Source organism: Bacillus rossius, chromosome 8 (genome assembly GCF_032445375.1).
Source record: "Bacillus rossius redtenbacheri isolate Brsri chromosome 8, Brsri_v3, whole genome shotgun sequence".
In the NCBI taxonomy this organism is placed as follows: domain Eukaryota; kingdom Metazoa; phylum Arthropoda; class Insecta; order Phasmatodea; family Bacillidae; genus Bacillus; species Bacillus rossius.
Window position 1 is genome coordinate 67,512,230 of NC_086336.1, and position 24,479 is coordinate 67,536,708.

The window sequence follows — 24,479 nt, forward strand, 5'->3', positions numbered from 1 at the left end:
ACATGGTCGTGACTGATTGTTAATAGCCATGGCATAAAATTACCACCATGAACACAGTCACTTTCATAAAGTAATATATTTCTTTAAAATTGTTCTCACACTGCAAGAAACACCAATTACTAAATTTTCAGGTTGTATCTGCATACTTGTGCATACCATAGCTAGACAAAAGGTAGCTTCGCACCAACAATTTCTGGAAATTTCCAGGTTGTAACTATTCCTGACTCCATGCATGTTGTATAGAAGTATTTAATGTACCGAATGGGGTCTGTTGGGTTGGAACAAAAATTCAATGTAAATCCGAGCGATAATTTGGATTTATACTCAAGAAGTAATTTTCAAGGACTATTTTCATGTTCTAAATATGTTTAAACATGTGAATATACTTCTAATGCTTATTACCTATTAAATTATGTGGTTGTTTAGTTTTGATGATTCTTTTAATTATAAGTTATTTAAAATTAAATTTTTAATTAATTTTTAATAATTTTGAGATATTATTAGTATATTTGTGTTGAGTGTTATGCCTATGGCATTCACATATCTATGCTGCAGACGATTTATTGTAAACAGATGAACAGTTTTGTATATTCTGTGTTTTGTGGAATCGTATTATATTGCAATTTTTTTTTGTGTGATGTAGTTCAGTATAGGAAATCTTTCATTATAGAATATATTTATTTTCTTGGGGATTCGCACGATTATTTGGTAGTATATAATTTTCGTGACACCATTTGGTCTTCACAATGAAGGCTTGTGTTTTTAGGGTACTGTGATATAGATGCGGTGTAGGAGCATAACTGATTTATAACGCGTTGATAATGAGTGATCCTGCTTCTACATCTACTGACGATAAAGGTAAGGATGGAGAAGTTTCTTCAAGTTGTGACAGTAGTACTGCCTCTGCAGAATCTGATACCAGCAATGTTCCACCTGCTATGCCAGTTGTGGAACCTACGGAAAGCGAACAAGACACTGTGTTTGAGCCAGCTGACACATCTGTAGTGGTAGCAGAGCCCACCGTTTCGGAAACTTTTGGGACCGCAAACAGTGATCCTATTGAACGTGCAGAATTGGTAAGTACATGTGGGTCATCATCCGGTAGCGTGGAAGAGTGTGACACCAACATTTCCACTACTTGTGAATTAAATACATCATTAAGAAATCCAGAACGAGCAGAAATTGCTCCGAACTCTAGCAGTGCTGTTTCTTGTGTGCGGGAACCATCATTGCTGGGGCAGAATTTAAGGGAAAATGAGGTTATCTCCACTTCAAGTGCAGATAGTACTACTGCCTCTGTAGGTTCTTCTGAGCAAGAATCCAGTGAATGTCAGGAGAAAGAAATATCAACTACAGGAGACGATTCAAACCCTGTTTCTACGTCTTTTGTTACTCCTTCATCATTAGCGTTAGCACTGAGTCAGTGTCCCCGTGCTGGACGAGCAGGTGTTTCTAATGATTTAAATGTATCTACTGCCTGCCAGCCCATGAGTGCAGATGTCTCAAAATCACCAATGAATGCAGCTCAAAATTCTGGCATTTCAACCACAAGTACATTAGAGAGAGCAGGAATCAACAACTTGTCATCCGCACATGATATTCTGCCTTCAACTAGTAGAAATACTGTAGGGCAAAGTGACTCTGATTCAGTTGCGGGTGTGAAATTAATTCGCAACCTGGTTGATCCTGTTTCTTCCAGTAGGGATGTAGACAAACCTGTGCTTCAGTCAAAAAAGAGTAAAGAAAATAACATAGACACAACTTCTCGTGTATCTTCGCACAACGTTGCAGAACATTTGGGCAACAATAACTCAGTTTTGGGTGTGGGCATCATTGAGATGGATGCCAGTACTAGCAATACAAATGCTACATCCGGTAGCGCTGTGCCCATGTGTGAAACCAGTACTTTGCCCAAGGATGATGCAAGCATCTCGACTAGTGGAGTGGACAGTGTTGATGTACAGCCTTCAGAAATGTTGAGCAGCAGTGCAGTTTCTGCACATTGTGAAGTGTCTACCTCGGTTGACAAACAGAAGGTCCCGGAGTCTACAGCACACGTTGCAAGCAGAGAGCTGTCAACAAGTCCAAGCCTTCCTGGTGACTCCGCTGAGACTAGGGAGGTACCTGCACCGGTGATCCCAGCTGTGGTAGAGTCGTCAGAGGCAGAGCACTTGGCAGCGCCACAGTTAGGATCTGTGACACATTCACCTGATGCTGACAGCAACACTGCTGACTGTCAATACAATCTGGGGAATAACATAACATGTTCAACAAATGAGTCACCGGTGTCTGAAAATACAGCTTCACAAGAAAAATTACCTGAAACGTCACTATTCCTGGGCCAGCCTCCTTCATCTGAGAGTGGTGGACTGTCACCAGATTCTAAATCACATTCTTCTGATTCATTAGTGGATAATGGAAACCTGCCTTTGGTTGCAGATATTGCACCACAAGAAATAGCTAGAGCTAACATTGATTCAGAAGTGGTCACAACAAATTTACAATCTCTGAATGAAACCAGGCAAGTACATCAATCTGATAGCCGCTCTGTAGCTCAAGGGTCAGTGACGGAATGCCCGACTGTCACTTCCGTGAGAGAGGAAGCAACTGCAGGTGGGTCTACGTCAGAGGACTTGGCTGTGCCATTGTTCGCCGGTCTGAGCAGTGACCCCACTGCTAGTGTTCCGTCTCCTGACTGCAAAGTACAGTCATTTGAACATAAAGATAATGTACCTCCAAATACATGTCCAGAGCCAAAAGATGGTGTAATGAACGTTGTTGACTTGGACCCATTAGTGTTGGTAAAGCCAGGATGTGAAGACATGGGTGACAAGAAGTTCAAGGACATTGGTTCAAATCAAAGTAAGGCTTTAAAGACAAACAATGACAGTAAAGCTGAAGTTCAGACCTTGGAGACAGAAGATAAAAGTGAAGAAAGTATATCAGTCGAAATAGGGAAGAAAGATACAAAAGTTCAAGCTGTATCAGATATTAAACCTGGATCATCATTTGGTGTGGAGGGAGTGGGAGCGGCAGAGCCACAAAATGAGCTAATAGAGGAAAAAATGACGCAAGACTCTGGTTCTCTTGGGAACAAACAAGAAGAAACAGACGTAGTTGATTGTGCAGCTGTGAAAGCAAATGCACGTCTGCACACTGATGAACCTAGCAGTAAAGTAGAGATGACCGCGGAAGACTTGGACATGCCTGGCCACCCAAGAAGAGAAGGGAGTGCAGTGTTATCCAATTCCCCCAGAGATGAAGGTAATAATAGCACAACATTTTCAAACCTAATAAAACCATTGACTATTAACTTGACAGACATTAGCAAGCTAGAAAAAATCTCTGTTGGGTCTGGTGCTACAATTTTACTAAAGGATTTGCTTAATACATCAGGTTCTACCGTTGAAGACAGTACTTGTGAGCGGAAGACATCTGAGTCGCAGCCCAAAATAATTCTTAGTCGTCTGAAGTCTGAAGTTCCTACACTGTCTGAAAATAAGCCACTGGAAATTATTTCACCAAAATTAAGTAAGAATTCAGAGAAAAAAAGTAATCAGTCACATTTAGAAAGTAAACAGCCTGCCAAAATTAGTCAGACTACATGCCAAGAAAGTAAAAGTGATTTTTCATCACTAAAAGAACAGATTTCAAAGAAGTCTGTTGATAAAAATATTAGTGGTCAGCAGACTATTGATAAGTCTGTGCTGTCAGCAATAAATGTGGTTGAAGCAGAGAGCGACGTTACAAATAGATCAGATATTGTCTGCAATAAAGATGTACCGCAGAAGGAAGGGGTTGATGTGGTTGAAACAACTGTTGAATCTTCGTGCCATAAATTGACTAAAGACTCTCCAGCAAAAGAATTTAATTCTGGTAATAATTCACAAGTTTGTAAGAATGATTTGCCATCAAGTATGACAGGGGATTTCTTATCTCGTAATGAATCGGGTGCAGAAAAATCAGTTAAGGCATTGGAGCCTGCCAGTGAAACACACGTTTGTAAGGATGTCGGGTCTTCACCTTCATCAACTATGACTAGTAATATATCCTTGAATGATTCAGGTAAAGGAAAACTACAAACATTAGTAGATTCTGCTAACGATTCTCAAATTGTTACTGCATCAGAAGTGAATGGTAATGAATCATGTAAGGAAAAACTTGTTAAAACTTTGAAGCTTGATGATTTGCAAAGCCACAAATCTACTGCTCTGGCTGGTGATATCTCATCCTCTGTTGAACCATGTACAGAACTATCAGAGACAGCATCAGAGGTGGCTTGTGATTCAAACATTTGCAAGGATATCAACAAGTCTCTATCAATTGCAGTTGAAGGTATCACATCATCAAGTAAATTGGGTAAAGAAACACAATCGACAGTTTTACCACTTGCGGAATCTCAAACTAGTGAGGGTTTTAAGTCTACGACAGCTGTAACTTGCAATGTAACCCGTAATGAACCAGGTACAGAATCAAAACCTGCTTGTGATTCAGGTGTTAGTGAGGATTTGGAGATATTCTCATCAGGTGTGATTAGTAATATATCATCTGGTGAATCAAGTAAAGAAAACTCACTGACTGCAGTGGAACCTACTGTTGATTCACAAATTCATAAGGAAGTTGATAGATCTTCATCAGCTATGACCAGTGATGTCTCAGCATGCGAAGAAGTGGGCCAAGACAAACCCTTAGAAGCTGGTGAGTCACAAATTTGTAAGGATGTTGACAAACCTCCACCAACTGTGACGGTTGACAGCTTATTATCTAATGAATCAGCCAAAGAAAAATTATTGAAATTGTATCGTGATTGTGATCCACAAAAATGTGGTGATAATGTCAAGTCTCAATTAACGGTGAATGTTACGTCATCCTCTAATAAATTGGACAAAGAAAATATGGCGCGAGTGTTAGAGCCTCCTGATGTTTCTAATATGAGGATGGATGAAGACAAGTCTACATCAGCTCAAACTGGAGATGTCTCATCCTCTATTGAACTTTGTAAAGGAAAACCAGCACAGTCATCAGGTAACTCACAAATTTGCAAAGACGTTGATAAGTCTTTGACTAGTAATATTTCATCTTCTAATGAATCTAATAAAGATAAACCGGTCACAGCATCAAAGACTTCCAGTGATTCACACAATGGCAAAAATGTTGATAAAAATACATCAGCTGTGACATCCTGTAATGAATCGGTATCAGCGTTGGACACTGTTGGGGATTCCGAAATCATCACGGACATCAAGGAAGCTCCATCGAATGTGACCAGTGATATCATCTCGTCTTCTAATAAATCAGTTAAAGAAAGGCTTTCAGATGCTGCTGGTGATTCATTGAAGAGCAACAGGTCTGGTGATGTAGCTAATGAATCATGTGCAGAAAAAATATTGAAACAACAAGAGTCTGTTGGTGGGTCACACATTTCAAAGGCTGATGGCAAGCTTACCAGCTGTTCACAGGCTGTGAAGAGAGATGAAAAGACTGCTGAAGCGAAGAGTGTTGCTGCTGTAAGTGTTAGTGAGCGTCAGTCACCGGGGACTGCAGAAGCTATGTCCTCTGGAGAGAATGTGTCCAGTGAAGCGTCATTGACACCAACAAACCCAGAGATCAGTGAGAAAACAAAGAAATCATTGTCCACCAGTGGACAAGTAATTTTGGATACAAACAAAGATAAAGCTGAAGATCCATCATTAACATTAAGCAGCGACAAACAAGTAACTGGTTTAAGCAACCCAAAAGAAGGAAAAATCGTTGAGAAAATTACTTTGAAATTAAAAAAGGATGGTGCAGATTCTTTTATTGCCACACAGAAAAAAGTTAAAATTTCTTCTGAAAGTACAACAGATAAAACAAATTTAGGTGAAAAAGAAACCCATAATCCAGAGAAAATTACTTTAAAAATTAAGAAAGATCATTCGAAAAGTTCTGCATTTATTGTATCATCCAGTGAGAAACCTGCAGATGTTCCAGCAGACTGTTCTGGTTCTGGTCCAGAAAGAATCACACTGAAGTTAAAGAAGCATTCGACCAAGTCAGAACAGTTTTTCCTCTCATCTTCACCAGAGGCCCTAGCGGAAGAGGTGGTATCTTCCAAACAGTCTGGTGACAGAGCGGATTCCCTCAGCACAGGTGAGGAACCAGCTCTTGAAAAAATAACTCTGAAAAGGATGAAGGATGGCTCCAACTCCAATGTTTTTATTGCAACACCATCAAAGGATGTCTCTGGCCCTGATACTTCAAACAAAGCGGTTAAACCAGCGGACCTCAAAGCATCCCAACATGCTGATAGAGTCACTGATGTAAGAAAAGATGCAAAAGATGTGACACTAAAGTCAGACGGGCATACGAAAGTGACAAGCAAAATCGTAAGTGAAGAAACTGTTCCTACACCGAATAGTAAATTATCTGTTGTATCAGACCCTAGTGTTCATGATGTGAAAGATAAGTTACAAAAATCAGCGTCAAAGAAGTCTGAAAATTTTGAATGCAAGCTATCTTTACTGCCATCAACGTCTGAAGTAAAACTTAAAGAAGAAAAGTGTCAAAAGGAACTGAAAATAAAAGATGGTGGTAAGTCAGCTACCAAAGGTGAAGTTAATGTTGATTCGTGTGAACTGAAATCAGACTCTGTAAGTGGAACTGTTGAGAAGCTTACAAAACGGTTGCAAGAGCCGGCTTCAACTCCAGAGAAGTCTGTTAGAAAATCAGTGACGTTAGATGCAAAATGTGAACGTGTTGATGAGGACACAGAAAAGGTGGATAAAAGTGAACTGGGAACAAAAGTAGATGAAATAGCTGAAATGCAGTATGCTGCTCCCACAAAACCACCTCAAGTAAGACATGATAAGAAAGAGATGAACTTGAAACGAAAAATAGATATGACTGCTTCATCGTCTCTGGCTTCTAAGAAACTGAAAGATGCTGATAAAGTGACCACGTCTGAAAGTACACGCGTGGAGAGTGGAGATGTTTCCTCAGATGGACCTCCGCCAGCATCTGGCTCTCTTCAGGGCAGCTGCAGCACAGCTGATGTTACGAGGCCAAGCAGCTTGACCGGGTCTCTTGTCGCTACAGAAGTTAGCTCTGAAAATGTAGCGGTGGCAGAGGTAGACACATTGGTTAAACAAAAATCGGCTGAAAGCAAGGTTGGTGCAAGTACAGTGAAAGCAGGAGAAAGTAAGCCTCTGATTGTTGAGATTGTCCAGGAAGATAAAAAGTCGCATGCTGACCAGGCTGATGACGATGCGAAACTTGAAGTAAAGACTTCAGCCGCCGATGGAGGAGACACCGGAGCATTTGGTGAAAAGCAAAGGGCCACCAAAGCTGGTGACCCTGACACGGCTACAAAGTCATCTGGCAGGAAAGCTGAATGTGTGGAAGAGAAGGCACGTGTGAAAGGGGAAGAGTCATCTTGCAGTGAGGAAAGCAAGCCAGGAAAGATAACGTTGACCCTGAGGAAGAGTGCAGCGTGGTCTGTGAAGCAGCCAGGCGGCCAGAAGGCGGGGACGGTCGGGGGTGACGTAGAGGCGAGTGCTGGGGACGAGGATCCCGAGGTGATGGTGCTGGAAGAGCACGTCGGAGGCGCCTGCGACGAAGCGGAGCTGGCCATCAGGAAGCGCGAGAGCGACCACAACTACACGGCAGGTTCTGCACCCATTCTGAAGAAATACAGGCCGGAAGAGAAGCATTTGCTGAACATTCAGACACTACTAGAAGGCAATACCAGTGTGAGACTTAAAAAGACTGCAGAAAAGAGAATGTTTGAATCTGTATGTGGCAGAGAATATGATATGAAGCGCGTGAAAGTTGAATCGGAAAAATTTCCAGGAGCCGGTAGTAGAATTCCTTCTACGAGCAGGTTTGTGCCTCAGCAGATGCGACCACAAAGAAAAGATGCCCAGAAGCCGTCTGTGGAAGACAAGCTGAGACAAATTTTATCAAGGATGGGCACGAAAGTTTCGTCTGTTTTTAACAATGAGGTATCCATCACTCTTACAGCTCCAAAACCTTCTGTCAAGGCTGGTGGTTCTGCTAGCAATCTGAAGTTCTCAGATTCTTGTGAGATAGAGGTCACTCCGGAAGTGAACATCATAGGTTCTGAAGTTGATGTTATCACTGAAGGCGATGACTCTAATTCCCAAGATGTTGTTATACTGGAAGAGAAGATTTTGCCAAAGAAGCAGTTCGATGTGGTCAGTACAGAAAGTTTCGACAGTGCGTTTTTCAAGAAGTCTCGGGGCCGGGTTCGGAAGGCAGAGCTGGAAGGACAGTTGGACACACCCGTGCCTGCATCGCGCCAGATCATGCCTGCAGCCACGCCATCCCGTCCCAAGAGGATGTGTCGAGGGAGGGAAGAGAAGACACCTTCACAGCCCAAGGCCAAGAAACCAAGAGTTGCTGGCACTGGCAGAGGTAAGGATTTGCAACCACTATTGAAATTTCTCGCATTAACTTACTAAGGTTAGGTATATTTTAAATCTAAAATTTTTGAGTGTTTTAAATTATCTTGTATGTATTGTTTTTAGCTTGTGTTTAGAGAACCGTATATTTGTAATGTTGCAGGACGGAAGAAGCAGTTTGATGATGGGACGGGGCAGGCGACCGGAGCGCCATCGTTGCCGGCTGAAGTGAAACAAGAGTCGGGACTGAAGCCATCCACAATGGCAGCTTTACTCAAAACTGTGTCCATCGTGAAGATCAAGGCACCCACCGCATCACACCCCGTAGTCAGCATGCCGAGCCACAGCTCGTCCGTGGCTCAGTTCTCCTCCGTTGCACCCTCGGCAAGTCAACCCGTGCGGGCCGTGACGTCTGTTCCCGGCGCGAAGGCTCCGCTACGAACGTTTTCCAGAGTCCCCAAGGCAGCGTCCCGGTCCGTCCCGGGGGCTGGCGCGCGTACCGCCTCCGCCAAGTCGAGAGGGGCCGCGACCACCACTGGCCTCACCGCCACCGCCACTGCCAGTCCCCCCGTCGCCGCGTGCGTCACCACCGTCGCCACCACCGACGCCCAGGACGTCACCGCCGCTGCCTTGTCGGGTGCCTGCGCTACCTTCGCTCCTGCCGCCGGCTCGGAGACCTCCACGAGCGTCGCCACCGTCCCCACGGCGACCGCTCCTTCTCCGGAAGGCCTGGTGGCCGCTGGCGCTGTGCCCGGCGCACCGCCGGCGCCGCCTGGTTCACCGTGCCCGGCGCCGCTGGCCAGCGCCGTCCAGGTGTTTGAGGAGGAGACGAGGATGAGTGCCGAGAGCAACAGCCGCTCCCAGACACCCGCGCGCTCGCTGCCGCCTGCCGGTACGTTGCACCGTGCTCTCATCAGTGTTCCTTGTTTCCATGTGGTCTCTTCATGTCCCTTATACACACAAGTTTATCATTGGTAAACATTTGACGTAAAGAGTCTGTCACTAGTATTTAATGTCACCGTGAAAATGAGCCAATTGGTACTTTAAATTATGTGATTCTTAATTTTATGCCTTTTTGAAACATTTGAAACGTTGCTTGATGATTTTTTAAAAAGGTTGATTTTGAGTACTTGTTTCTTTCAGTTTCTTGCTGTTATCAAAACTTTCAAGGAAATTAAATACTTTTAGTTTAATGTTGCACTGATGCCATTGCGATTCAATGCAGTGACATCATACCAAAATTCATCTGTGAGTTATGAACTTCCATTGCAAAAATCTGTAAAATATGATATTATATTTAACACCGGTAAATGTTTCCTGTGTAAAATGTGAACTGGTTCTGTGTGGGTTCATGTTAAAGATATGCTTTAATGGAGGCATTTTTGAGGGTAAAATATGAGGCAAGCTAATTGGGTGAATTGTTTAGCAGATTTTATTACAGTTTTTCTGTACCTTAGGTATGAAATGGTTATACATATATTTTTATAGCAGTATTAGACTATAATGCTAAATACAGACTGTTTAGCTGAGGATAGAATAATGGTGTAGTACAAGAATATTTGAATGTTGCCACCATGCGTGTTATAAGTGAAACGTTATAGATAAAAGAATACAAAGCTATAAGAATGTGTGCAGGTATGGAGTACTCACGCAAGTGTATAAGTGCATGATGATGCTAGTGCACAGTTATTTAGAGTACACATTATACAAATGTACAAGTGCACAAGTATACTAATATGCTATAATGCAAACATGCCAAAGAGTGCCCTACTCTTGAGTTCCTTCCGCCCTCTGCCATCTGGTACCCTATACCTGATTGTTGCACTCTCATTACACTCTGATGATGCATCGCTCCGATTCACCCTACAGACTGTAGTTCCTCTTCAGTACCCGGAGGAGGAGGAAGTAGCTGGCCACGGCTCTGTTGAATTCGAGACTCAGCACATCTGGTTGCGCTTTGTCAGCCACGTGTTTCCAAAGTGTTGTGCTGCAGTTCTACTAGGGGCTTCAGACGAGCGAGGCAGCGTGCTAAGACACTGGACCGGCATTACGAAGGACCTGGGTTGGAATCCCAGCTTGGCCATGTTTATTTTGGTTTGTTGTGGTTCCCTGGATCACTCTGGAGGCATTTCTCACCTTGGACGACGGGGAGCTCCTTTTCCGATACCTTCGTTCCGTGGGCTTGAACCCTGTTAAGACGTTTCTCTGGGTTAAACCCTGTTAAGATAGTTCTCAAGGTATTAAGCAATTTAAATTTACTATCAGAGAAAACTTATTAAAAGGATAAAAATATTTGTATTTTATGCATGGGATAAAAAAGGTCCGGAAGGATAGCCGAAGTCATTAATTGCAGTTTTATTTATTATCTATTAACTGCACTATTTCTTAAATTACAACTAATTTTAATCAGTCACACTTTTGTAAGTTCACTATTGCTCTCCCAAGTGGAACTCGGCGTGAGAGTGGCTCTACTGCTCGTCTCCTATCGTGCACCTCGGTCCCAACACACTGCCTCGCACTACTCACTCGCCCGCCCCACACACAACACCGTCCCGGATGCTTCCATCGCTGATGATCCAATTTTCTCACATGCTCGTTGCCTGCTATCCTTGCCAATGAGTCACTCGCCCTCTCCGAGGATTGTTTGGTGTTGCCGCCAGCGTCTGTCGCTCACAACACTCACCGGTGTCGCCACCAGCCTCACTTGCTCTCCCGCCAGAGGTCGGCGGAGTTTCGCCCTGGAAAGGTTTCGTAGCTCTCAGAAGTGTAGTGCCCTGACCTAGCACTTAGAAGCTGTCAGAACAGTGGCCTCCCAGTTACGCCACTTCACGCGACGGGGCTCTCGGGACTTGCGGAATGTACCAGACGGGAACGAGACAGTAATGCTGCGCCCTCAGACTCCGCGGGTCAGGGGCTGGAGGGATGGGTTCCCCCTAGAGTTAAGTGCGGCCAGCGCGCTGTTCCAGCCGTCTCTGGCTTTCTCGTAACAGTATTTATCAGCCAAGTGCTAAGTTTATTAAACTTATAGTAGGGAATTTCCTTATGATGGTTTTTACTGTAAACTGGAGTAAACTGAGCGGCATCATGAGGCTGAAGGTGACGTAAGCGACTGTTGGACCGTGCAGCGACGGGCGAGGCGGCTGGCGAGGAGTCCCAGGGCAGCGTCGTCAGCACGGCCACGACGGAGAGCGTCAAGAACAGGAAGAACCGCATGGAGATCCCCATGGACTCGGAGAAGTGAGTGCTGCCTGCCGTCCGGCTCTGCTGCGTGTGTCTCCCTTTGGAGTCTCTCCACTCCTGCTGGAGGCCACGGAATACACTCAGTTATATCATCATGTCTTTACTGTCACCGCCATTAATTCATTCTGTACTCACTGGTATTATTGTTCTTTCCTCTGAAACATATTTTAAAAAATTTACCATTCTGCAGTAAAAACCTCACTAATACAAACATGGTGCCATAATTTTTAAACTTTGTACAACTATGATGTGTATTATTATACAAAATGTAGTATAAACCAGTTCAATCTTTGATATTTATTATTTAAGTAAGTATTTAAACTTATTATGCTCATATTTTACAGCGGGGAAAATGGGTTTGTGTGTAATAATATTTTGTATTGTATAAACAGGGTTCTGAAAGCTTCCTTTACATGTCAGTTCCTCTGCAAAGTTTGTGTGATTGGTACTTCATCTTGCGTTGATAGATTCCCAGGAAAGCTATCTGTGACTAAGCTGTCGTCTAGGTGCCTAACATGAGCACTTGATAACAGTTTTTTTTAAGGAATCACTGCAACACATATTCGTAGCTTGTCTAAGTTCATGCTTATCTAAATGCTTTTAACTTCAAAATTTTGAGAGAAAAAAGTATGTTAAGTTGCTATGTTATTTGATAAGATTGTTTGAATATCTGAATCAGTATGAGCACTCATTTCGTAGACTCTAATGTGTTCCCGTTTATTGTTGCACTATCACGTTCATTTTACTTTTTTCTGGATTTAACATTTTTTAAAGGTGTATTCCCATTATTTAAGTATGCTAAAAATTTAATTTAATTATTAAATCATTTCTATATTTAAAAACTAAAATCTAATAATTTTTGGTGTGATATATTTAAGTTGCCGAACCTAATAGTTTCATTTTTTTCTCAGCTAAGTAAGTTGGAGTACTCTTGTAGTATTGTTTGCAGAGCTTTACAATTATTGTATTTAATGCAGTTTTTTTTGGACATACACCATTGCAGTACAGCAATGTAATACGTCCAAAAAACTTAATTAAATCAAAATTCCCCATTGCATGAGTGATTGAGAGAACGTTTACAATTAGTATATGTTCATATATCATTTAAATTTTTATTTTTTTCATTGGGTGGCATACATTTAAAATATTCATGTCAACTTTTATTTTAATTTAGGACTGAGAAAACGAAACTCAGTGTGATGCAGAGTTGTTCATGGCTGTATGTTCATGGCTTATTTGTTTATAAATTGGAGATCTCTGTGGAGCAGAGATCTAGTGGCGTGATGTGTCGTGGTTGCCGCAGCATAAAGGAGTTCACGGTGGACATGCTGGCCGAGTACCTGTGGCCGCTGGAGAAGGGCGGGGAGCACCTGATGATACAGGAGCAGATCTCGCAGTACCTGGGCGTCAAGTCCTTCAAGCGCAAGTACCCGGACATCCGCAGGCGGGCGGTGGAGGCCGAGGAGAAGACGTACCTCCGCGAGAAGGGCCTGGTGTCGGAGTACCTCAGTGACTTAGGTGACTTGGTCCTTGTGGTCCTTCTCTGAGCTGTGATGGTCGGGTTTGTTCGAGTGGCGAATATGAGGTTCTGTTATGCAACTTTGTTACTTGTCAAGAATGGCCCGGCTTGGCAACCTCACAGTAACATTCATTACACACTTGAAGCATGAAGAAACACAGCAGTGTAAAAAAAAAATTAATTTTTTGAAGTTGAATAATTTGGTATAATTATTTGAATAAAAGAGAAAATTTTTAATTTGTTCTAACGAAAATTTTCTACACATATCAGCTATGTCACTCTATTGCTAGAGACCTGCAAAATTCGCGGTTTCGATGGCCTTCAGGATAGACTGCACATACCCCTGTACACTGGGGCAAATAACGCAAGTTCATTGGCTGCCGACTTGTAAGTCGTTTCAGCTGGTTTGTCTGTGATTCGATCCTTCTTTGGTTGAGGGTTTATAACTGGTTGAGATTCGTCCAGATGAACAGTAAGTCTAAGAGGTATATGTGTTTGAATTTTAGCCTATCACCGAATGAATCCGTGAATTTTGCAGGTCTATATTGATTGCATAAAAAAAAGGTTGTTTAAGTCTTTCAGTTAAAGTTGCAAGAAGAGGTGCGAGTTAACTGGTTTTCGTCAGCGTGTTGTAATGTGATGGTCTGGCATCCGCCATGGGAGGTGTGTGATTGCGACGTGGTTCTTGTCGACAGGCCTCACGGCGGTGTTCAGCTCGGAAATACTGGACATCATGTTCACCGACTTCCAGGAGAAGTACGAGGAGTACCGCCGCTACATGCGGGACCGCCAGGCGAAGGAGTTCACCTCCAAGCAGAAAGGTGAGAGCGGCATGCTTACAGCGTTCCGGGCGAGGGCTTCGTCATTTCATCTCCGGTCAGTGTTTGAGTTGTTCTCCTATGAAGCTGGTTTACCTTTCTTCTATTACACATACTGATAAGATTAACATACTCTTTAGTTGAATTCCTTTTTATCGCCACGGCCATAATATCCTGACATGACAACTTTATATTTATCCTCCATTACGTGTGGATCAAATGGCAGTGTTGATTAGCTCATTGCTTGACTTTTAGTTTGTAGGAAAACTTGACAGCATATCTTATGAAACACAGTTTTAATGCAACAAGATAGTTTCTGCTGTCGGAGGGAAGTGTCGTTACGCCGTGCAACGGCGAGTGTAACTGCAACTTTGTTCCCCGCAGCCATATCCGCAGTGACGAGCGGCGAGAAGAGCAAGCAGGACTACAAAGAGAAGGCGGTGAGTTCTGCCGCCGCGTGGAACTCCTCGTTCAACCGCTCGCGGAAGGACGACCGTCGCTGCAGCTTCGACCTGCAGAACTTCGCCATCCACTACCCGCAGAACCGACGAACGAACATGACCATGAAAGACTTGCCGAAAGTGGGCTTTTACCCCCTCTCCCTCATTCCTGGACAGTATACAGATTATTACAAAAGGTGAGTAAAACCTTAGAAAGGTGGACATTTGTGCATTGTTAATCTGCTCTTTTCATAGGTGAAACAACCTTATATTTCTTTGTTTGAATCTATGTTTTAGAATTTGTTTTGCTGGAGAACGTTAATAATAATTGTGAAAGATAAACTTGCGTCAAGGTGTCGCTGGGTTTGATTTAAAATTGCATTTAATTGGCTAGTATTGATGAGGTTTTGTTTCAGCATTATTTTGGAAAAAAACCACTTAAATTCCTTCTTACACAGTCATCAGCATACTCAGAAAAAGTGGAAAATTCGTTTTTATTTTGACAAATTTTTTTTTTAAAAATAAGTTTATTCGATTTGTTGGAGGAGTATACACAGGATTGCATTATTGCATACAAAAGTAATTGTAAAGTGATTAGGTTAATAGTATAACTATTGTGGTATGGGTGTGATGTCATTACAACCAGCAGGTGGTTTGGGAGGTCATGTTCTCCCTGGCCAGTCTCGACCCACAGGGAGAACCAAGCCCGACCCGGGAGTGCGAGTGACGGGGCACGCTTGTGTTCCAGGTACACGCCCGCCGAGCTGCGCTACCTGCCCCTCAACACGGTCCTGTACGGCCCCATGAAGCCCAACGAGCAGGCACTCAAGGGCTCCGACGGCAGCCAGTCCGACTCGGACGACTCATCTTCCTCCGACTCGTCCAGGTCTGTCCACCCCCCCCAACCCCCCCTTGCGACCGTCGCTCAGCCTCGCTCCCGGTCGTGCGTGGCCGGACCAGTGGTACACACGAGCAATATGTGATTGCTGCGTTCTCTGGTTTTTTGTTCCTATTTTTGACGTGATAACGTCTTATAAATCGATGAATGCTGGCTGCACGCACAAAAAATTGTTACGTTCCCCCTGAGCCGAGCGTGCGAGAACCGGCCAACCACAGTGCGAGAAAATCTTCTGTAATATCAAACAGGTTAAGGTGGGCTTTATAACTAATGGTTTATGATTATATTTAAACATTATTATTTAAATTAAATTTGAAAAACCTGTAAATAATATTTGAAAATTAAAAAGTATGCAATTTTTGGTCAATGTTTTCTTATGACGTTATCACTTAATTTTATCGTCCGTAAACCAACTTTACAGACAAACCCCTCCCCCCCCCCCCCCCCCCTTCACACCTTTTTTTTTTAAAAATACTTTCAGTTCATCACATTTTTTCTAATAGCAATTAATATTACTTGTCTCTGGTTAAACTTGCTCAAGATATGATAAATGAGAACTGCAGGGAATGTAGTTTTATTAATTACATCAACTGGAAATAATTTTTTGCACAGTTTTGGTTTAGTTCAAGTTCGTAAATTACTACCTTTACCATTGTGTCTATGAATTTAGATTTAGATAGAAGTAAGTTGATTGCATGTTGCATGCTACAGTTAATGTATATATTTTTTTTTACCTTTAAATTTTCTGCCTTATTAAGATCATACTTCATTTATTTTTTATTACTTAGTAGAAAAAAATTAAAAAATATTTTTACTGTAGTTAAATATAAGTGTGAATTCTTGGAATGTTTTTGGATTATGTTGGTTATTAAAATTCATGGGAAACATATAATTATTTGAATAATATTTATATTTAACACTTGCATTCTTGAAAATCGGAGCATATTATGTGAATATTTATGGCAGTGTTACAGTATAATTAGGTAAATAGAGAATCCTTTTTGTGTTTCTATTTCAGTTGTATTTTCTTTGAATGCAGGCAAGTGCCTCAGCCGTGTATGTACCATATTTACCCTAATTTTAAACGACTTAGGGAACACAAGACAATGCCTTAAATAAAGGTTTGTTTATCATTCCTTGCATGTCATGAAAGGCAACACACTACAGATATCATGTGTTTAATTAATTTAGTTAAATACATATCAAACTAGGGAATACAGAAGAAAGTATATTTTGAAAGACATTTTTTTTTTTGTTGATTCACTTTCCCCACTATTTCCATACATATATTCCTTACATCCAATTATAGCAAAAAAAACTTATTTATATTAATGCACTTAAATTAAAAAATTTCAAGTTTGACTAATAAAGTATTTCTATTTAAGCACTAAATTTGAAAATTATTGTACTCGGTTTGTATAAAATCAATTATAACGGTAGACAACCATCTGTTGAAAGAAATATGTGGGTAGTTAAGGTAGTAAAAATGTAAGTTGTTGTCTTTGAAGTGGAATGAATTGGTTTTATTGAACTACTTTTAAAACTTTATATGATTGTCTCATGTGCTTAAGGTAATATAAAAGTATGATAACATGGGCGGGAGGCAGTGAGACGGGCGGGGAGGCAGCGAGACGGGCGGGGAGGCAGTGAGACGGGCGGGGAGGCAGCGAGACGGGCGGGAGGCAGCGAGACGGGCGGGGAGGCAGCGTGACGGGCGGGAGGCAGCGAGACGGGCGGGGAGGCAGCGAGACGGGCGGGGAGGCAGTGAGACGGGCGGGGAGGCAGCGAGACGGGCGGGGAGGCAGTGAGACGGGCGGGAGGCAGCGAGACGGGCGGGGAGGCAGCGAGACGGGCGGGGAGGCAGCGAGACGGGCGGGGAGGCAGCGAGACGGGCGGGGAGGCAGCGAGACGGGCGGGGAGGCAGTGAGACGGGCGGGAGGCAGCGAGACGGGCGGGGAGGCAGCGAGACGGGCGGGGAGGCAGCGAGACGGGCGGGGAGGCAGCGAGACGGGCGGGGAGGCAGCGAGACGGGCGGGGAGGCAGCGAGACGGGTGGGGAGGCAGTGAGACGGGCGGGGAGGCAGTGAGACGGGCGGGAGGCAGCGAGACGGGCGGGGAGGCAGCGAGACGGGCGGGGAGGCAGCGAGATGGGCGGGAGGCAGCGAGACGGGCGGGGAGGCAGCGAGACGGGTGGGGAGGCAGTGAGACGGGCGGGGAGGCAGCGAGACGGGCGGGAGGCAGGGAGACGGGCGGGAGGCAGCGAGACGGGCGGGGAGGCAGCGAGACGGGCGGGGAGGCAGCGAGACGGGCGGGGAGGCAGCGAGACGGGCGGGGAGGCAGCGAGACGGGCGGGGAGGCAGCGAGACGGGCGGGGAGGCAGCGAGACGGGCGGGGAGGCAGCGAGACGGGCGGGGAGGCAGCGAGACGGGCGGGAGGCAGCGAGACGGGCGGGGAGGCAGCGAGACGGGCGGGGAGGCAGCGAGACGGGCGGGGAGGCAGCGAGACGGGCGGGGAGGCAGCGAGACGGGCGGGGAGGCAGCGAGACGGGCGGGGAGGCAGCGAGACGGGCGGGGAGGCAGCGAGACGGGCGGGGAGGCAGCGAGACGGGCGGGAGGCAAGTGACGGCGGCTTGTGCTCGGCAGCTGCTCCAGCGACGACACCCAGGACTCGGACGACTCGCGCTCGTCAGCCGGGGAGGGGGAGGCCCCAGACGCGCCGGGCCAGCCGCCCATCAAAGTGGAGGTGGAGGCTGGGGCAGAGGCCTGCAAGGTCTGCCAGGGCGGGCGCGGCCGCAACAAGGACGGCCGGCCGGAGATCCTGATCCACTGCGGCCAGTGCGGCTCGAGCAGTAAGTGGCGGACGCTGTCCGTGCCCACGGTCTCCGTCAGCAGGATCTGCTGATCGCTGCGTCATTGCTGTGCCAGGAGTGTACGAGTAGGATGTGTACCTACTTCAAGGGAGCCAGCATATTCCTGTTGGTTGTGGTTACTGTATTCACTCGATTCTATCACACCATCGATTCTAAGATTAAATCCTCTTTTAGTCCTTTATTTCTGTAAAAATATTATTAGTTTAAAAACGAGAATGCTTATATTTTGTAAATTATTTTTTCCCCAGTGTTTCACTAACCCCATAGCCTTGCAAATTTCAAGCACATTTTTATTCGTAATTTATGCATTCACATATATAGCAGCTTTAGTTTTGTAAAATTGGAGAAGGTATGTGTGTAATATGTTCATGTCATACACTGTTTTTATGATTATTTTTTTTGTGTCAATGTAAGATGACATTGATGCATCCTGTATTCTAAGCTTGAAAGTCACAACAAACATGCATCAAAAACTTTGTAGCTGTACTCACTAACTGCATCTTAGCTTTCAGTACAGATTTCTCATGTTTTTGAAACATGTGATAGGTTCAACGTTTTGCTGTGTCTTGTTGCAGCTATTATTTAGGGCCAATTATTATTGAAGTTTCCATGTTTTGACGAGTGTATTTATAATGGCCTGTTGCAACGAACAGTGATTGGTTCATTTGAGTGGCCATGGTTAGCGAAAGGTCTGGCGAATAGAGACAAGTGTTTTTAGTTTGAGGCAGCAGTATTGATTGTGGCCAAGTGCATGGTTAACAATAAATGGTTGGGGTAGAATGAACAGTTAAGATTTTACTAGAGATGTACGAACCTGCAAATTTTTAAGGTGAGTCGAGTCGAGTCGAATTTTACAATAATTAGTTCGAGTCGATTTGAGTCGAGTTTGTAGATCATAAATTCAAGTCGAGTCGATTCGAGTCTGAATTTTTATTTGAATCTTTGACACTTAAGTCGAGCTTGAATATTTGCACTTTATTGCTAAGAGTCCTTAGATGGTTGTCTTGTTATATCATGGCCCACTTAATCAAATATATTTAAAATACAAGTATTAATACAAATAATTCATTTAGGTTAAATTCTTAACTGATATAATACAATTCAATAATTGAGGTATAGAGCATAGAATACAAGTATTTTCGAAATTTTTAAATTTTATTTAACAAATATCGCCCAACTGTGAAAATTAAAAAATTCGATATCTCCTAAAGTATTTGAAATTTCTTATATCCGCCGGCTTTAATGAAAAGAGGAATTTAAAGAGCATATAATAAAAGTATTTTCAGATTTTTAAAATTTTTTTTTTTCGCAAATACCGCTCAACTACATATTTACCTTATTTTGAACCGAACGAGTTAGCTGCGGCCTGTAGCATTCACGAGTCAATAAAAAACATTGAATATAATTTAGGCTTGTTGGCGCGAAGGTTAGGGTAAGTTTCACACAATCATTAGAACATTTTTGAAAACTTTCACTTATGGGAAGTGTAAGGCCGTGCTACAATTGGCGCAACATTACAATAAACGTTCCCATAACAAATATAATACATTTAAAGATTATTGCTACAACACTAACGCCGTTACGTTGCCGGCCAATCGCAAGCTGGCACTTCCAACCAATACATGCTTTTGTATTTGTATTGAATAGTTACACTTTATAAAATACTTTATACTTCATAATTAATTTTAACTTGCCACTTAACTTTGGATAGCAAACAATTATACAAAACGCAATCTCGCCGAACGTAATAGTGTAAACAAACACGGAAAAAAAATTCAAGTTCGCCAACCTATACTTCCTAAAATTAGTGGAGCAAAGTTTTTTTTAAATGCCATTTCGTGATTGGTGGCGTATCAGTCGCAAACATGCGCACAAATATAACGCTACGGTTAATTTATTATTGTAACGTTGCGCCGATTGTAGCACGGATTTACTAAAAAAAAAGTAATATTTCTGCCGATATTATGATTATAAAATTTAATTCGTGTTTTGTTTATTAAAAATGTGTTCGTCTTCTTTGCTATGTGGTCACACCTGTTAAGTTGGCAATATGTAAAACTAAAATATAAATAATATGGCCGATTGTCGTCATTGTTTGTAAGTACGTGTTTCGGTCTTATGTACGTAATTTTTAGTGTCGGCCGAAGTCACGTAAGGAGATATTAAGAATTTATTGTAATTCAATTTTATTATATTTTATCATAGAGTTTTACCCGAATTTCCTTTCGAGTTTCGCCCCGTCTAGTAAAATAAACTTGAATGCCGAGCCGAGCCGAGCTGATGCTACTCGCTCGACTCGACTCGAATTTTCGAGTCTCGGCCCATCACTAGATTTTACCTATTCTGTGCCCATTTATCCTGTCAGCTGTAACGAGGCATGCCAAAACTTGGCCACAAAGCATATTTCACAGACTTTGACAGTGCTTGAAAAATCTAGAGTGTACACAGTGGACTTTAAGACCCACTACATAAAATCTGTGCAATATAGCCATACATAGTATGGGTCACACTAAAAGTAGCTTAATATAAGCTTTATTTCAGCTGAAAGACAAGTCTTCAGGTTCTCAGCAGTAAATGGTAAACAAGTATAGGCTAAATGAAGTGGTGGCAAGCTAGGTAAGGAAAAATATTTGGTATTTTTAGGTAGTGTATTTAGTTATAAGACTGAGAATGCTCAATGGTATGTTCATCTACATTGCATTTTCTCTCTATGTAACGATCCGTCTTGCCCTCACCATGATGTGTGAAAAGGTAAGTGTTAAATTGCGCTAAGGACCACATTAAGTATGGTGCAATCGTGGAACCAAAACTGCAAACTCATCTGCAAAATTTTTTCCTACTCTTATCAGAAGAAATTTTCAAACTCATTGTTTCTTTGAAAATTGTATTATTGTTAATTTGAGTAATTTTCAGTTGCATATTTTCATGGTTCTTGTTCTAAGTACATTTGTTTTAAGATAATTTAAAATCTTTATCTGAAATGGTTTTTTTTTGTACATACTGCATATTACGCAATATTAAATTTTTAGTAACATACCATTCTGTATATAGTTCTTTAATAATCATCTTTCTTTGAGATGAAGTTAAGAATACTTCAACAGAGTCTATGAGTAAGGTCTTTCTCTGTAACATATATATATATATATATATATATATATATATATATATATATATATATATATATATATATAATATGAACAGCAGTATTGTTTGTCGTATTTAGTTTTATACATATTACTTATAAGTAATTTTCGTAGTCGATAAACATCACCATATTGTATTTGAAGGTCATAGGAAAAATTTAATTCAGAGATAGGCATAGATTGGTTTTGAATTATTATTTTTTTGTTTCTCTTTAGCACTGTTTTCAGCTCGTGCCTGTTTTACACGGCTCACAATTTGTTAAAACATGTGCTTCCATATTGTATACGGAGTGTGTGCGTGAGTGGAACTACGTTTGTGCATCACCGTGTCACATATTGACAGAACTGCAGTCCGGCTCCTGGGTTGAGCTCGGGACGAGCATTGGTTTGCTCTGTTGTGAGGAAACCAGACGCAATCCGAGGGAAAGCGAAGTTGGGACAGTTGTTTCACGTGCCGTGCTTTCTGTCGGCGGAGATTCAGTGGAGAACCGCTGGAAGTGTAGTATGCCGGGTGAACGGTAGTTATAGGCGTCACAGCTCTTGCATGCGTGATTGGAGGAGCACTGTTGGGACTGAGATGTCCAGGAGGGATGAATGCCGTGCAATCTCATTACTAAGTATGTACCTCACTTTGAAAGTATGTACTATCCATGTACAGTACATTCTCAGATCCCTACAAGATGTTGTACACGTACTAAACAGTTCATGGTCATATATTTTAATCATTAGTTACAAGAACTGTGGGTTTCGTCAGGTACATTGTAATGTGATTTCACTGCATCACTCATGTGGAAGATAATTTTTTTAATACTCACTAGTTTTTTTCTCGTTGGCAGTATGGTAGTTTGTGCATAGTTACAGGACTTCTTGCTAAACTTTTTTTTTTTGGAAAATTCATGTAAGTTTATAAAATGTATGTATATACATTATTGTATTGTGTGTTTTCCATTTATTTTTGATCATGTATAGTTCATTCACTGAGAAGTGATTTTATAGTACCTAACACTGTGTAGTAAACTTGGTATTTATTGTAACTAACTGTGGTAGACCATATGTTAGCTGTTTCATTGGAAGTTGATGTAAGTTCCAAAATTTGTGGTGTAATGCTTCGTTTTTGTATTTTCTAGTTAAAAGTGGCTTAGTTTGCTGTTGATATTATTTTTATATCAATAATGGGCACTCTCTTTCTTAGTATAATGATGTAGCTGACATAAATAATGCATAGAATAAATATTTTTACTATTGATATTTATCTTGAATTTTTTTTTTCCATCTTCTGCACGATGATAATTTTTTAAAAGATTTTATAATGAATTATTAATTTTTAAAATGGTTAAATTTGTAATATTATTTTTGGTGATATACAGATCTCACTCATTTGTTGATGTAAATGGATTGAAATGCTTCTATAGTAGTGTTTGTGTAGCATTGAGATTTAATGTTTTATGATCAAAAAAAGTTGAATTACATTCAGGGATATAGTTGTGTTATTAAAAAAGAAAATAACTTTAGTAGTTTTCCTTCATGTAGGTTAGGGTGCTCTTAAATTTCTACTTGTGATGCAGGTTCACAAGTTCTAATGAGGAAATGAGTAATTTCTATTGACTGGATCATCAAGTTAGTCCGTAACTGCTGAGTTGGATTGCAAAATCTAACTCAGCCATTTGTGTTTGAAATGTTCTTTCAGAATCTTCTCTGCTGTTTGCGACAGGGTTGACTGATTTCAACCACAATGGTTTAAACAAATTGATTTTTATAAAAAAATGAATTTTTTTTTCATAATAATCTATATTTAAATAGAATATCATTATTATTTAATGAAAATTCTTATTCCACTCTAATAGAAAAAAAAGGTTTGTTCATTAAGTTCTCTTGTGATTTACAGCAACAAAAATTTGTATACTAATCAAGATCTTATCTTTTAAATTATCTGATTAAGTTTTAAATATACTCAGCTAAAAATGAAAAAAAAAAAAATTAAATAGTTAATTCCTATTCTGCAACATTATAATTCAGGACAGTCGAAAACCTAATAGTTTCACAATCCTGGAAATAAAATTCATTGTTATTTATGTCAGCTTTTCAATTGAATCAAAAAGGGCCTTATAAGTTTTTGCCTGTGCATAAAAAGCTTTTAGATAAAAATATCATATTAATGGCTCTTGTGTTTGTAGACGTAGAGGGGTTTCTTGTTAGCATGCGTGAACTTGTTTTCACTACCGAATGTTGTATTTACTCTCATAAGCCTTTCTAAAATCTTGTAAAACTTTCACACAAGAATGAATTTTGTGGGAATTATGTTACGACTGTGTTTTGCAATTTAGCATTATGTTGTATACGACACGAAAAAGTTATTTTTAATTGGTGGGGGAAAGTGCGGTGAAGTCACGGCAGGTTCGGAGCTCATCAGTTCGCGGGGGGAGGGAAAGCGTTCCACAGAGACAGGTGAGGGTCAAGGGGGGAGAGGAAATGGCACATGTCGTCCCTCTTAGTGTGCCACTGCGAGGTGACGCACGTTCCAGCGCTTCCCGCCGCCTCCCACCCCTCTTCCTGCCGTGCCCCACTGCGGTGGACACACACCTGTTCACTTCTTATGCCCTCCTTCCGGTCCACGGGCTCTCGTGCCTGCGTCGCTCGCGGGGGCCTCTGTGTTTTTTTATATTTTATTTAGTACTTAAATAAAAAAGCGATGGTATGTCTTGTGCGAGTAAATACAGCATTCTCGTTGGCTGTAGTAAGGCATTCAGTTTCAGGTAGACAAAATGTGCAGTTGTGTTTGTGCTGTATCTCTGTGATAATGGTTTTGTGTGGTGGGTTTGCTGAGAAGCTTGTCTCATGTTCCGGTGTGGACGCGAGAGCCACGCAGATTAAACACCAGACACATTTATACTAAACATACAATAAAAGTAATTGTATTTTGATCAGCTTGAACAAACTATTTTCAAGTCCGAACAATCTGGCTTCTTTTGAACAGGTTTATTGCCATAATTTGTCCAAAAATTTTAGATTCATAAACTTTTTTTCTAAATTAACTTCTAGAATCTCATTCATTACAAATCCTACAGTTTAACAAATTTTCAACATGTGAAACTATGATTTAAAAATCCTCATTTCAATTCAACATACTTGAAACATCTTATTTCAATAAATTATT

The 24,479-nt window shown here is 41.8% G+C and overlaps 1 protein-coding gene across 1 annotated transcript in view; it reads left to right on the forward strand.

Moving 5' to 3' along the window:
• The first annotated feature begins 529 nt into the window (after window positions 1-529).
• LOC134535176 (uncharacterized) overlaps window positions 530-24,479 on the forward strand; it is a 39,860-nt gene continuing 15,910 nt past the window's right edge. The window contains exons 1-8 of the mRNA XM_063374188.1: window positions 530-8,412; window positions 8,563-9,291; window positions 11,525-11,636; window positions 12,943-13,157; window positions 13,854-13,979; window positions 14,361-14,613; window positions 15,165-15,302; window positions 17,956-18,161. Of these exons, the coding sequence (XP_063230258.1) occupies window positions 822-8,412; window positions 8,563-9,291; window positions 11,525-11,636; window positions 12,943-13,157; window positions 13,854-13,979; window positions 14,361-14,613; window positions 15,165-15,302; window positions 17,956-18,161 (9,370 nt within the window). The 5' untranslated portion in view covers window positions 530-821. The remainder of the gene's footprint in view (window positions 8,413-8,562; window positions 9,292-11,524; window positions 11,637-12,942; window positions 13,158-13,853; window positions 13,980-14,360; window positions 14,614-15,164; window positions 15,303-17,955; window positions 18,162-24,479) is intronic.